The following is a 15,504-nucleotide window of genomic DNA, read 5'->3' as shown; positions in this document are numbered from 1 at the left end:
TCAGTCAAACAGTGTAGAGAGGTGGCATTCGGTGCTTAAGCGAGTTTTGCGTGCGCTCTGTTACGAGCACAAGGAGGACTGGGAGAACTGTCTGCCGGCAACTTCGTTTGCTTTGCGAACGCTTCCACATGAAGCGACAGGGTTCTCACCAGCAGAACTAGTGTATGGGAGGACACTCCGTTCTCCACTGAGAATGTTAAGAGAGATGTGGGAGGAAAGCGGGGAGAGTCCAACAGTGGTTGAATACGTGCTAAATTTACTGGAACGGCTAAGGGCAACCCAAGAACTAGTCGGAAAGAACATGGGAATAGCTCAAAAGAACGCCAAATTCTTTACGACCAGAATGCGAGTCTTCGTACGTTTAACGCCGGAGACCAGGTAATGATCCTCAAACCTTCAAAAAAGAACAAGCTTGAAGTTCACTGGGACGGGCCCGTTAAAGTGTTGCACAAACTTTCAGATACTAACTATGCTCTGAAAATGCCTGGTTGCAGGAAGGAAGTGAGGATATATCACTGCAATTTGATGAAGCCGTATATAGAGCGGAGCGGAGTCGTTAACTATACCATCAAAGAGCAGGATGGCACTAGTACCAAGTTTAAGGAGTATAGGGCGACCTCCAACTCTGAAATCGGCCTAGAAGAAGTAGTAGAACACTCTATAGTAGAGCACTTGGTAAGCTCGCACGCTCTAAGGCCCGAGCAGCTAGATGAGCTAAAAGAGGTGTTAGGGGAATATCTCGACAGATTCAGCGATCGGCCAGGTAGAACCGAACTAATAACGCATGAAATTGAACTGACATCAACCGAACCAGTAAGATCAAAGCCTTACAGGGTGTCTCCAAAACAGAGAGAGATTATGGAGGCAGAGATACAGCGCATGCTAGAGTTGGGAGTTATTGAGCCCGCTGAGAGTGACTACACGTCACCACTAATACTCGTAGAAACCCCTAACAAGGACCCTCGTCCGTGTGTTGACTACAGGAAGTTAAATGCCATCACTAGGGATCAGCTGTACCCGATACCCAACATGGAGGATCGAATTGAAAGAGTTAGCGCTGCTAAATACATTTCAACTATAGATCTCGTGCGGGGGTACTGGCAAGTTCCGCTTTCAGAAAATGCCAGCCGCTATGCCGCATTAATCTCGCCTGTAGGCACTTTTCGCCCTCTCGCACTCAGCTTCGGGCTGAAGAACGCGCCGTTTAGCTTCTCTTAGTTAATGGATATTGTCCTAAAAGACTTGCAGGAGTTCGCCTTGCCCTATCTTGATGATGTAGCAATTTTTTCGGACGGCTGGGAACAACATGTATCGCACCTCAAACAGGTGTTCTCACGGTTGAGGGAAGCCGGCTTAACGATGAAAGCGGAAAAGTGTAGGTTTGGTTGTTCACAGGTTACTTATCTAGGCCATGTTGTCGGCCAGGGCATGAGACGGCCGCCCGAGCTGAAAATAGCTACGATTGGAGAATTTTCTCAGCCGCGCACGAAAACAGACCTTCGTTCATTTTTGGGACTTGTGGGGTACTATCAACGGTACATTCCGAATTACTAGCAAATGGCAAGTCCATTAACGGACGCCCTCCGAAAGGGAGCACCGAGTAACGTACACTGGGATAAGGACAAAGAGAACGCTTTCCAAAGTTTGAAACCGCTATTGGTTTCTCGCCCTGTGCTTCGCGCGCCAGACTACACAAAGGAATTCATAGTTCAATGCGACGCAAGCGACAGAGGTATGGGCGTGGTACTTAGTCATGTCGGCGACGATAACGAGGAGCATCCTATCCTCTATGCCAGCCGTAAACTAAATGTAAGAGATGAAGCCTACAGCGCTTCAGAGAAGGAATGTGCTTGTTTAGTTTGGGCCGCCCAGAAGTTGTCGTGTTACTTGTACGGAGCGAAGTTCATCTTCGAGACCGACCACTGTCTTCTGACGTGGCTCAATCAAATGTCACACAAAAATGGTCGCTTGCTCCGATGGAGCCTCACTCTCCAAGAGTACAACTTCTCCGTTAGATATAAGAAGGGAAAGTTGCATAGCAATGCGGATGGATTGAGCAGGCTAATTTGAATTCTGCGTTTGAAGGTCCCGCCTAAATTTTACGGTTACTAGTGTTAACTTTATTAAGCGAAGAAGATCCCCTCTCATTTAGCAGGATTCCCTCCATGATTGCTGAATTTGTCAGCAGGAATTTGCTTCAGAAATTGGCATAGCGAAATGCGGCATTTTTTTGTTTCTGCACTTATGTTTTTTTTTTGGAAGCCTAGCGGGTCTAAAGTGAGGGCCAATGCACGTCATCTCGGCGCAGAGCCGTGTTGTGGGGTTCATTTTGCAGTTGCCTGTTCTTGTTGAATGTTTTGGGGCGGTGACATCAATACACAAGTGGTCGCTGCGAGCCAAGACATCAATCCCCCCCTGACCACCAGCCGTTCTCTTCCTGCCTAGCGGTTGTCAGCGCTAGACAGTCGAGATTTTTCGGGCCATGGAGGCGCTGTTAAGAATGGCGAGCTACAATGCAGGATTGCCACCCAATTACGACGGGGGAACAAGACGCGCATCCCCCACTCTCCGTCGCTTCAGCTAGGATGCGTTCGATGAAGCGGGCTTTGTGCTGAAACCGCCGCCATCCTCTAGCTCCATCGCCGTTGTGACGGAATGAGTTCGGCGGGCGAACTATTGTGCCCGAACTCCTCAGCGCGGACCTGATCTGCTACGCGTGCGCGAGCTGCCGCGGGAAAGCCGTTTTTTGTTGCTTCCCACGCGCCGACAGGGACGCAGGACAACGAGCTACCCAGAATGGCTCCGAGCTACCCGGAACGGCTCCCCTCTGACGTCGGTTCCGGACACTCGAACGTGTGAGCCTTTGTGTGTGTGGGCTCGAACGCGTGAGCCTTTGTGTGTGTGGGCCGTCCTGGTGGGGGCGGCTAGTTTACAATGAGTAAACGAACGTTCGCGTCACCTTGTATCGCGGGAGGACCGAGTGTTTAAAAACTGCTGTGGTGCGAATGCTCGAGAAACTTCTCTTGAGCAGTCATGTTGGACTGACACTCTTTTTCTCAAGCAGTCATGTTAGACTGATTTAATTACTCTAAATAAACCCATATTCCTCGTTCTCGATGAGAAGCAGTTCTTCCCTTCATCAACGTCCTCAGCGTGGATAAGTTGGACGACGGCATGGGCCAGCTACCTTCGAATTCATGCCGGACTCCAATCTTGACAACGGATCACGAGCGATGGGATTGAGCCCCCAATCCTGACAACACATAGGGCAGGGAACGTGCCTGGGACATGATATGGCTTTACGCAGACGACGTGCACGATGTCGGTGCGATGTTGAGCCGATGGGAACGAAGACAACGGAGCGATTTCGTACGCTACGGAGGTCACGTGGCGGCACACTCGATATGGACCGGTGTACGGGAACGGAAGCTGTTCGGGGAGCCCGACACGGCATGCTGGGGACTAGAGGAGGACAATGGACCGAGGGGCAAAATGGGTAGTCCTGTGATGGCTTTTGTATCGCGATTGCTGTTGGATCTGCGACTCGATGAATCGACCACGGGCAACTTGACGTGCATGATCAGCACGGGCAATAATAGCCTCTCGAGCATACTCGGTAGGGGGAGGGGGGCACGCAGGAGAAGGCACCGGCGTGTCATTGAGCAAAGTAGGATTGCGGCCGAATAAGAAAAAAAAGGCGAATAACCAGCAGCCTCATGTATTGACGTGCTATACGCGAACGTCACAAAAGGCAATGCAGTATCCCAATCCTGATGGTCGGCGGACGCACACATTGCCATTACATCGGTGATGGTTCGGTTCAATCGCTCTGTCAAACTATTCATCTGTGGATGGTCGGCCGTGGTCAGTTTGTGTTGCGTCAGGCAGAACCGTAAATTGTCCTTGACCACGTTCGAAAGAAACTTTCTGCCCTGGTCGGTTAGGAGCTGCCGAGGTACCCATGCTGGAGAATGACGTCATGGAGCAAGAAGTACGCTACATCGGTGGCGCAGCTGGTCGGAAGAGCACGGGTGATCGCAAATCGCGTCGCATAGTCTGTAGTGACGGCGACCCATCTGTTCCCTGAGAGAGACAGAGGAAAACGGCCAAGTAAGTCGAGGCGAACGCGATGAAACGGCTTGTATGGAACGTCGAGAAGCTTAAGATGGCCAGCAGGCGGGAGTAGGGGCTTTTTTCCGGTGCTGACAAAGATCACAAGAGACCACATAATGACGCACCGAGCGGCACATGCCTGGCCAGTAGAACCGACGGCTTGCGCGATCGTATGCGCGCGAAACGCCGAGGTGCCCCACTTTTGGCGCAGCATGAAGCTGGGCCAGTACAATCCAGCGGAGGTGTGCTGGAATCACTAGCAAGGGATCAGGACCAGGACCCGCTGCGACGACTCGCTTTGTGAAGACAACAATGCGCCGCGTCCACAGACGGACGGCGGCGACATGTCTAGTCACGTTCGGCGGGCCGAGTATTGTTGGTCGATTCGCGGTCGCCTTTACGTTTGTTTGGAGTGGGGGAACTCCTGGAAGGGGATGTTTTGCGGTGCGGTCTCACGGGCCCCAGAATTCGTCACAGTCAATGGACAGACACGACGGCCACTGACAGCGGGGTCAACTCTGGGATCAAGAGGCGCCTACTCGCGGCAAGATGCCTGTCTGCGAGAACCCTCTCACCTCGGTGTGTTCAGTGAAACCTGTGCGGAAGTGAGTGTGTAAACCCTCGACCCCAAAAGCGGGTCGACGACGACGACTTGGGGTGCTCCCCTTGGTCGAAGGTGGAACGGCCGTTTTTCCCTCACCTAGGGATCTAGGGAGGACAGAGTGTTTTTAAGCAGCCATTGCGCGGATGCTGAGTGTGCATTCTCTTTCAGTCATGCTAGACTGATGAAGTGTAACGTTCTCCACCCTTCATGTGTATACTGTAAATAAATCCCATATTCCTCGTTCTCAATGAGAACAAGTCTCTCCCTTCAACAACGTCCTCAGCGTGGATGAGTTGGACGACGACATGGGCCAGCTACCATCTATTTCATGCCTGACCCCAATCCTTACAATACGCAAGCGCCGCGCAACAACTTTAAGAGGTTATGTTCTTGTTTTTGCGATGGTAAATCATCCGACGGCGATGTTAAATTGCTAGAAATATGAAATGCCGCTTAAGATGCGGACATTTGCATCGAGGCTAAATTTTCCCTAGTGCATGCCAGCTCAGAAACGTGTGCTGTCAAGCATGAGGTGACGTATTCCATTTATTTCACAGCGGTTGCATATCGGCAGTGGGCAAAGTAAAATACTTGAATAGTAATTATTACTTTTCGCTGGTAGTTAAATAAGTACATTTATGCGCTGAAAAGCCGAAGCGAAGATTTTTCCAGCAATAAGTATGTTTGTTAACAGCACGAAGCCCATGACAGACAGACAGACAGACAGACAGACAGACAGACAGACAGACAGACAGACAGACAGACACAGACAGACAGACAGACAGACAGACAGACAGACAGACAGACAGACAGACAGACAGACAGACTTTATTAGAGGAGAGTGGGAGGCTCAATAATTTTTTTACTATGCATGTTTATGGATGGCGAACTACTCGTATATGGAACATGAATGTGTGTGCTCAGTGCTGCAATGTGCCTAATAAATCAGTAGCGGTGTTTTTTGTGCCGAATGTTTCAGGCTGGTTATGGCGACTATGAAAAGAAAGAAATTGTCAGAATACATGAATATATACAAAGCAACTACGTGTTAATCTATTCAACTATTCCGATGAGCTTACTTTTAAGAATCAGTGCAACAGCTCGACGTTGGGGAGGTTGAGCTAAAACAGTTAAATTGAATATTTACTGTGAATAAAGTCGCTCGGCTGTCGTTGCCACGCACGAGATTAAGAATTAAATAAACAAGTTTTGGTTGTGCTATAGACGAGCTCTAGTTATATCACAGGCTATTTTTTCTTCATCTTGATGGTTCTTTTAGTTCATATTTCAGCAAACGCTATCAGTGCTAAAAAATCCTCAAACCCAAATTTTTGTCCATTTAATTAGTGCAAGAAAAAGTAAATTTCAGGCTGTTTACTTTGGATAAAGAAGTGCACTGACTTTTGGCGATCAGTAAAAAAAATAATCTCCGAGTGACGCCAAAAATTCGGCGTCACTGATCCTCCTCCCTCACTCGACACCGCTTTCAATGGTTACAGCTTTCGATGGAACTCTCCCTGGTTGCTCAAGGCGTGACGTCACTGCGAGTGCCCCTCCCATCTGCCGCACCTCCGAAGAGGGCGCTGGTTGGCAAAAAACCTATACAGCCGACCGGTCCTCTGCATAGAAGCACTGCTTGTATCTAAGCTGCTATCGCAACTTTTGCATATTGCTATATATTTGAAGTGACAGCATCATCGAACTGCGCTTATAGAAAGTAACCGTCCTCGTTTTTTTTTTCTCGGTAAGACAACGTATCGTTATTGCCAAGAATGCCTTTTGCGTAGATGAAACAGCCACAAAAATTGTATTACTCGTGTAGAGCAAATATTTTACCACAGAAGATGAACATTTACCCGGTGCCGGGCGACAATTTACTTAAATGACGGGTCTTCGAAAAAAATGGCATTGCATTTACGTGAATGTACTTAATTTGCGTCAATTTGCACTCTAATCTTCAACGATATACACGATTAACCTCTTCTACAACTAGCCATACCCTGTGGTGGCGCCCAAATTCCAGGAGGGGGGGGGGGGCACAAAGCGGAATACAAGAACAGTGTTTACTGTGCCTTAGGTGCACGGTGAAAAACTGCAGGTGGTCAAAATTAATCCACAGCTCTCCCTTACAGCATTCTTCATAAGCCACTCTGCTAATTAGGGATGTTCACCATAGTTTAATGAGTTTCGCCCATTTGTCATCGCGATGCGAATGCACGAAGCGTATATAAAGCATAATTAATTGCGTGGTAACTTCGCTATGGCTACTGCCTCTCTTTGCTGCTCTTGGCTTTAGACTTTTGACTTTCGCGTGCTTTTGCATCATCAGAACATAAATTTCGTGTCGCAAAGGTAAGTATAACAAGAAATCAAACGAGAACGTTCACTGCTTTAAGACCCACGTGATGTGCGATAAAGCGCGATAATTTTAGTGGGTCGCCTTTTGTACAATCCCCGTGTGCAAAGCGTACACACGCAGCTTCGGCAATGGTAAGAACACGCTGGTATTTCATTTGCAGTTATACCTTTAAGCCCGGTATACGATGCTCAAACAATTCTTTTTTTTTCACCACATAGCGCAGACGGCACTGAGATATACGCGTTCACTGATCATCGCGTCTCATTCATTCCCAACTGTACGAGAATGACGCGCCCTGAATTTCTGTCAACGTCTGGTCACTGAGACTCTCCCTATTACACGTCATTAGCGCCTACAGTTTCGCAAACATGAGGCATTGCTAATCGCGCGTCACACACACACACACACACACACACACACACACACACACACACACACACACACACACACACACACACACACACACACACACACACACACACACACACACACACACACACACACACACACACACACACAAACAAACACAAGCGCGCGCGCGCACACAACAATGTGGTTTATTTCCCTACGCTATGCAAAATTTGTGGGCGAAGTTAAATGTAATATAGTGGGCCAAATACAGCTTTTGTAAGAAATTGCGTCAGCAAGTGCTTGCAAGCGTTATATGGCCATTTTACGTCATGTTTCCTCGTGCGCCGAAGGAGCTCGAGGTTGCACAAGGTTGACATTTCGTATGAATCGTAAGGGAAATGTGTAGCAAAACTTCAACGTTTCTGACTTAATTAGGGGCGTTAGAAATTGTTATTTAATCCTCGCTTGTTCGTCGTATCAACCGCGCATGTTGGCGCATTGTGTGGGCCCTTCGCTGCGTGTTCCTTGCTGGACGTGGTGAGAGAGGAGTTTCTTCGCGCAAGCAGCGTCGCAGGGCAGGGCGGATCTGGCGAAGCCACGCCTGGAAGCACTGCGAAGAACTGGAGCCGTAACACCTTGCTTGGTATTTCGGTGCTTTATGCATGGTTCGCCCGGTGTCCTCGATGAAGTAAACGAGGCACCCTTTTAAAAGCGATATTTCTATGTCTCACTGATTCGTCCGTGAGCGCCGAAAACGAACCGCAGGAAAGACAACTTACACATCTGCGTAGAACACTACAGAAGCTTACATACGCAGTACCGTGCCAACGCCGACTGGCCGACCGGTCAGTGCCTGATAACGGCGTGATGCGACGAGCTCAGCAAGAGTAGCGCATGTGCACAAAGTTCACTGGAAGCGCAAGTTGCGCCTGCCAGGTATGGCACCACCCCTGTCGCGATTAACTGAGCGTCCCTACTTATCAGAGACTGCAAGTGCGCGTAAACACGGACTTGTATTAGGATCTGGAAAATACAATTCTAAACAAGCAATCAAATCAGATATGCATAACATCAGGTCTTTCAGCATCTCTTGGGTTCGTTGCGTGGTCGTTGGCTTCGGACTTTGATTCAGCTTGCATTGGGGGAAAGCTTCGCGTTCGACCATCTTTCTTTAAGAAAGGGGCTTTGAATTTTTTGTTTTGTGAAAGAAATTAAGGGGGGCCAGGTAGTGGGTGATGTTGGTGTGTAGGAAAAGTTCAAAGTAGGTTGGTAATTGTAGATTTGCATGCGTATTAGTGGCGTATTAGCTTTGGTGTTGTGCTGCTAAGCCTGAAGACACGGAAACAGACTCCGAGCACCCTGCGTTGGGTGCAGACGTTAAAACACCCCAGGCGGTCGAAATTAATCCGGAATCCCCCACTACGGCGTACCTCACGATCACCTTGTGATTTTGGCACGTAAAACCTTAGAATTTAATTTGAATAATTAGCATTACTTAAGTTTAGTAGATTGAAAACACCCCAGGCGGTCGAAATTAATCCGGAATCCCCCACTACGGCGTACCTCACGATCACCTTGTGATTTTGGCACGTAAAACCTTAGAATTTAATTTGAATAATTAGCATTACTTAAGTTTAGTAGATTGACTGCGTAATCGATTGTTGGTCGTGAACCGATAACAATGTCAAGCGCGTCATCTATACGTTTCACTCAATTGGTTCAGACTAGAGTGCACCAGAACACGATCCAGCGCTTCGAGCGGCTGGTGCGCGACGACGAAAAGCACTGTGGCGGCGCTGCGATCGAATTGGAGGGGGCCGCATCAAGGTCACGCCGTTGGAAACTGCTGGCGAAACTCGTCGGAAGGGTCATTCGTACTGCTTCGCGCGTTGGTATACGCGTTCAGACCGCTCAAACACTGTTTATAATTGCATATGACATGTATTTATGCCTTCGGAATAAATGCCTTTCTTTCATTTATTTCACTTCTTTCGTGCGTGCATTGCGACCGCAGTATCGGCTTTCATTCTACTACGTTGCTGTTCGGTTCCCTTTGGAGAACAAAAATTTCTCTTGTTCGTCAAGCAGGATGTGTCTCTAGTGTGTATATCTGTGCATATAATTTTTCATGAGTAGGTCTTGCGAAACGCAGATGGAAAAGCTTATGTAAACTTCTTGCTTGTAACTTAAAACAAATAAAACATATCTGCCCCACCCGGCGCCCTCTACTCAGATTGACGAGAAGTACTATTATAGAAAAAAAGAAAAAAAGTTATCTGTTGCACTATCATAAGGACAATAATGAAGCATCCAAAGGAACGGCATGCCTCACGTACACGTAAACACATTTCTAGATCTGCCGTGTTCGTTGAAGAAGACAAGTGAGGTGCTACATTGGGCACCCAGTTATAATGGGACTGTCAAAAAATTTTTTTTCCTTGCCTGAATCAAGTTTGCAGATTTACAGGCTGTCCCGAAACAGGGCGTTATACTGTATGACAGCTAGGAACTTGTGCAGCAGAACCAATTAACACCCGTGCGTTAATTCTATCAGGAACTGGTGCGCCTCTGCGCAACAGCCAGGACTCTCTAGCAGCACAATCATTCGGAATAAGAGTCTTCACTTGCATCGGCCCCTCACCTTCGAGGCTTCAAAAGTGCTGTTATTCCTTACATTCGAACGCAAACGGCTATTGAATAATTTTTAATGGTAAATTCTGAAGTCGAATACGATCTGAATAGCAAATACCACTCGATTAGACTACATGTTTCTACTTCATTTCGCTGCTGGCACGTTGAAGGTGATCGCCGGACAAGCCACGGAGATTACATTGGCAAAGACTTCCCGGTCTCCCCGATTCAGTCTGAGTACACAGACAGCGCCTTTTCCCTAACATTGTTGTTCATATTAACGTCCAATAATTACCTTGAGTCCTTTTCTCGGAAAGGACATTGGTTCACCTGGTGCTGGTGCAGCTTTTAAAGAGACATTCTTATTCCGGTCGGGAGTTCTCACTTTTTTCATCCAGTGCATTTAGTCTATTTGATAATCTTTCTTTTGAATATATGTTGTGGATCACATGTCTATGTACCCTTAGATTTATTTAGAGGTGCATTGGTCATCTGCATCTTTCCGCGCGAAGCAGTTAATGAACCTGGTTTATTTCACTGTAATATTGTTCCCCTTGATCATAGTCCCTGAACAATATTCCACCAACAAGAAGCGCGCGTCAAATGACACGATATCAATAATATTTTCTTACGTAGCTTCATGTTGCGAATTGACGGCTTCGGTGGCAAAAGTTACGCGTTACCTTAAACATACCAGTTTACCTGGCCGGCCTCAAGAGTCGCTGGCGCACCAATTCGAGTTACGTGCCTCGAAGCGCGTCTCCACCTCAATGGATCGATGTTATGAGCGTCCCCTTTGGAACGGGGCGGTGGGTTGCGACACAAAGATCTTGCTATTGTACTGCCTAATGCCCTACCTAGGTTAAACAATCAAAAAAGAAAAAAAACACTATGAACTGCCACACCCAAATTTTCTGATCCCCTATTGCGAACTGTGCTTTTGTACGTCTCCGTCTTTTGTCGTTTCCCTACTTTTCTTCCACAAATCCTCCAATCGGCCCCTACTAATGCCTATTGCGGACATGTTTACTTTACCACTTTTCCCGCTGAGCCCAAGGGCTTCAAGGAGGCCAGTGGTGCCTAAACCGACCGCTGGGTAGACGTCTTCGCATTCTAATAAAACATGCTCCCTACTCTAGGAAAAGTTTACACCCTTTGGAGGGCCCCTTCTGCCACACAACGATAATCGTCATCTGCCTTGATGCGTTTCCTTTCTTTAACGCTGCGAGCCCAGTACTTTCCAGTAACGAACGGCATGCGCGTTATCAGCATGATAGCATTCCCGACAGGAAAGCAGCGGGCACGGCGTTTTCAAAAAAGGAAACGTATCAAGGCAGATAATGATTATCATTGTGTGGCAGAAGGGGCAATCCAAAGGGTGTAACTGTGCCTGAGAGTGTAGAGTGTAGTTTCCCTAGCTTTACCGCAGCAAGCACATGCTTCTTCTTCCTTTTTATATCTCGCTTTATAGGTGCGTGTTTTAAGGCATCCCGATCTCACTTCGAAAAGTAATGAGCTTCCCTTTGAGTTATCATAAATGGTTTCTTTCCTGATTTCGTTTTTTGCTCTTAAGTAGTTACTCATGGCAGGTTTCTTTTCCATTGCCGCCACCCATGAGATTGATTCAGCCTCTCTGACTTTCCGCTTGACTTTCTTTGTAGCTGTGTAGCCCACCCCACAGGCCGCATACTTGCTGGTAAGCTTCCTAGTTCTTTTCCTCCACTGTGAATCAATGTTTTGCCTGTACAGATACCTGAACACTCTCCCAGCCCATTTACTCATATTCCTCAGCCGTTCTTCATACTCAATTTTACTGCGAGCTTCAAAACTAGTCCAGCCCACATACAGCTTCATTTGTAGTCTTCCCGCGAGCGCCCAATGCGAGGCGACCCGCTGACCTTTGGTTCCCGTCGATCGCGACCCTGATGCAAAGCAGACGACCGCATTTCCACAAGCGAGTCCCGGAACACGGTTCACTCGCAGCGCCCTCGCACAATTTTTCCACACGCGGAGCCTCTGCGAGCGGGCGCCGTTCGGCCCACTCCCGGACCACTGTCTAGTTATTCAGACACGCAAATGTGTAACTTGCGCAGTTGTTTTGTGGAACCATGCAGTTGGCGCGCAAATGTGAAAACCTTAGGCGCCGGGGTTTCTGCGTGTAATACCGTGACAAACTGGGAGACTTGGTTATTATTGCGCGAAGTTATTGCACAGAAGGGAAGCGCACTTGTACCTCCTGCTTACCACCGTGTAGTGCATTGAGGAATGTGTGATTGCAGTAGCAATGATCGCAGCTCCGAGCATATAAAATAATACCACGTACTCGACAGTGTCCTTGAATCAGACTTGTACACGTTAGAGAAAGAAAGTAATTAATTTTAATTGCTATTACTTCCTTCAAAAATGATATTGCTTACAGTAGTCTATTACACATCCGAACAAATTAATTGAGGAACTACTACAAAGTAATTTATTACTTTGAGGTTACTCTCCTCCCGGCTTTTATCAATGCAACACAAATACAGTAAACGGAATGAGCTGGCGTGGTCGTTTCGCTGCGTCCACTGCAGCGTTGTTCATCTCCATTAACAATTTCTTTTCAAATTTTTAGTCTATTATCTTCCCTAGTTTCTTTGCGAAGACATCAGCAGCGACACGGAAAACTCGCTCAATGTGCCCGATAAAGGGGAGGGCGGTGTTGCAACGTGCCAGCACCTTGCGCCTATATAAGGTTGCAATGCTCGCATTTGCGTCCTCTATGAAACGTTTACTGTTGCTCGGGGAAGACGTTCCCGGTATAGGGCCAATAAAAAGCCGAAAAAGTTGTTCGCAGGCGAATTCCTAGCACCAACGTCTGAATTGTCCACGGCTGTCGAGTCATAGCGGTGCCAGTGGTCGGTCAACAAGTGGTGGAGCGCTGAGGGACACCCGGATTCGCCTGCCCGAACATGCGCATCCGCGCGCGATCCGTGGCACTGTAGTGGCCGCCAAATCCAAGCTGCGCTGCCTGTTGAAGGCTTCTCGTCAATAAGGTAACTCGTTGCATGCGCCGATTACTGAAAAATAAATAAATAATTGAACTACATGGATCGTTGCAAAGGAAAAAAGAAGTAATCGATTAATTAAAAAGCTACCAAAAATGTAATTGAGTACATATGATTTGCTACTCCGTTGATTCCTCGGATGACGTTCAGTTTGCAGAAACAGTCCCTATATCTCAGTATAAATTAAAACTGAAACCTATGCAATCTACATTGTTCATGAAATGAAAGGCGGGTAACACGCCAACTATCGCCATGTTTTAAGGGTGAAACTACGCTCGTCGGTAAGAAGAGTTGAAAAGCGCGCCATTTATTGTAGCATTCACCGTAACTGCGTATAGTAGATTTCAGAATGTTCCGTAAAAGGTCGCACACGTGACCGCCAAAGAGAGCGTGCGAGCTAGACACAGACGCGTGCTCGAAGTTCCTGACTGCTGAACACGCGACAAACACTGTTGTGAAGGGGGGTTCATTGTACAAAGCTGGCGGTTTCCAAAACAAACAGATTACTGACGCTTAAGTATGCGGCGGTATGAGTTGCTCGCGAAGCGGTAAAAAAAGTTGGGAAAATAAAGGGTCGCGCAGGGAAGTGGGTTCTTCTACGGGCGCGCCAGACTTATCGTCACGGGCAGAACAAGGCCGTTAACACCGCAGCGCAAGTTTCCCAGCTCGCACGTACCTGTCGGCGAAGGCGATAGCGCAGCACCTCCAGACAACGAGGCGCGTTCGTTCGCGCTGAGAACAGTCGGGTCAGAGTCCGCCCAGTTATCGGTCACGTCCACCCCGGCGAAAGACGCGCAGCTCCGAAGCAGAGGCGCCCGGGAAGGTCGACGGCTTGCGAGCCGCGCCTCCCGAGAGAGTGGACGCGCCCGCGACGTCGATACTGCGTCTGCCTTTCTATTTAGCCGTCGTATGGCCTACGAAATCCTGCGCTTTCATGGACACCGCATTCACGGGGAAAAAAAGCCACAAAAAGAAAAAAGAGGTGGTTCTTTTTTTAAACGACCAACTCGCAATCTCTTCCGATGTCTTTCCAACTCTCGTGCAATAAAGCAGCGAAACAGTTTCCTACTGAAAACAATGCGTAAGCTGATATGACATTTGACCGCGTCTTCTGCGCTGTTTATCGGTACGCAACTAGCTGGCCCAAATCAACACCTCCTCACTAAAGCGACGCGTGGCCCAATCAAGTGCCATTTTATTAGAACATACACAGAGAAAATATGACCGTTGGCTAGAAGATAACACGCGACGAAAAAAAATAACTTAGCGCCTTTCCACTCTATGAAGAAGGATGACCAGCGAAGCTGTGTATGTGGGCCCTTTAATGGCGAACTGCACCTCCGCCGCGGGTCGGCCCGGCATTGCACTATCTTCGGTATAGTGCAATGCACACGTATGGGGAGCGTTTTGCTTACCACAACGACACGAAAATTTCCTTGACGGTAGAGGTATACACATAGCTTCGCTGTAAAACACACATACCGGACTTGCTCGACGAACTAACTTATATTGCCTCATTTGCTCTCTCACTTCCATTGCCTCATCAGCTGATCACGTCCAGCGACCCTTCGATTTAAGAGGCGCGGCCCACCTGTACATAGGATGCGCGGCCTCGGTGGCCGTTCGGCGATTGTGGCGAGGTTTTGGCACGTTGGAAACGCCCAGTCATCAAGCCTAATCCGGAGACGTTTACTACGGCCTTTCTACCTCTGTTGCTTTGAGACTGCATTACGATCAATCAACGTCCCGGCGTTGCGACAACATTGCAAGTTAGGGCTTGGCATTTGATTGATAAACCTATACATTAAATGATTAATTCTTCAATAGCTGTTAAAATTTTTTTTTTCGCAATTGAGTGGTTGGTGCCACGTGAGCAAAAACAGGCAATTGTCGGCAGAGACATTATTGCTTCGCTTCCCCGACTGGGAGGGAAAGAACTACAGACTGAACCCTAGTATTCTAAATAAGCGTGCGTTAATCTCTGCTAGAAATCAGGACAAAATCCGATCCTGCGCGTTGCACTTCAATTCACGGAGCAGAACAAGTGGTCAAATGAACACTCTCACTGCAGCGGGAGTTACGACTGCCTCTGTGTGGCTTTGATGCGCTTGGTATTTGTCCTCACAAACAATTTGCCGCTCAGGTAACATTAAGGGCTATTGACCGTAACATGGATTTTTTTTTTATTTGGTGGTTATTGCACAAATCTAGTCAGTTGATATTTTAGCTCGCTTATGTAAGCCCACAAATATGATTAATCAATTAAAGGTTCCGATTATTCGTGCGTTTAGCCGAAATAATAGGAACCTCTCGATTAATTGCACCAGGCCGGGTCCCGGTGCAAGTACGCAGACGTCAGCCTTTGCACAACACTCTTGCTTGCATAAGTAGTAATGCGCGTT

At 47.8% G+C, this 15,504-nt stretch overlaps 1 protein-coding gene across 3 annotated transcripts in view; it reads right to left on the bottom strand.

Annotated features, from left to right (window-relative positions):
• LOC142578640 (major facilitator superfamily domain-containing protein 6) overlaps positions 1-15,504 on the bottom strand; it is a 100,068-nt gene that overhangs the window by 13,434 nt on the left and 71,130 nt on the right. Inside the window, exon 3 of one of the 3 annotated variants that reach the window (XM_075688069.1) lies at positions 12,912-13,114. The exons of the other annotated variants lie outside the window; for them this stretch is intronic. Coding sequence (XP_075544184.1) covers positions 13,083-13,114 — 32 coding nt within the window. The 3' untranslated portion in view covers positions 12,912-13,082. Of the gene's footprint in view, positions 1-12,911; positions 13,115-15,504 lie in introns of those variants that run through there. 3 annotated transcript variants of the gene reach the window in all.

The sequence above is a fragment of the Dermacentor variabilis genome, chromosome 4 (assembly GCF_050947875.1).
Source record: "Dermacentor variabilis isolate Ectoservices chromosome 4, ASM5094787v1, whole genome shotgun sequence".
Lineage (NCBI taxonomy): Eukaryota > Metazoa > Arthropoda > Arachnida > Ixodida > Ixodidae > Dermacentor > Dermacentor variabilis.
The sequence above is the reverse complement of the archived record's forward strand: the minus strand, read 5'-3'. Positions and strand labels throughout refer to the sequence as shown.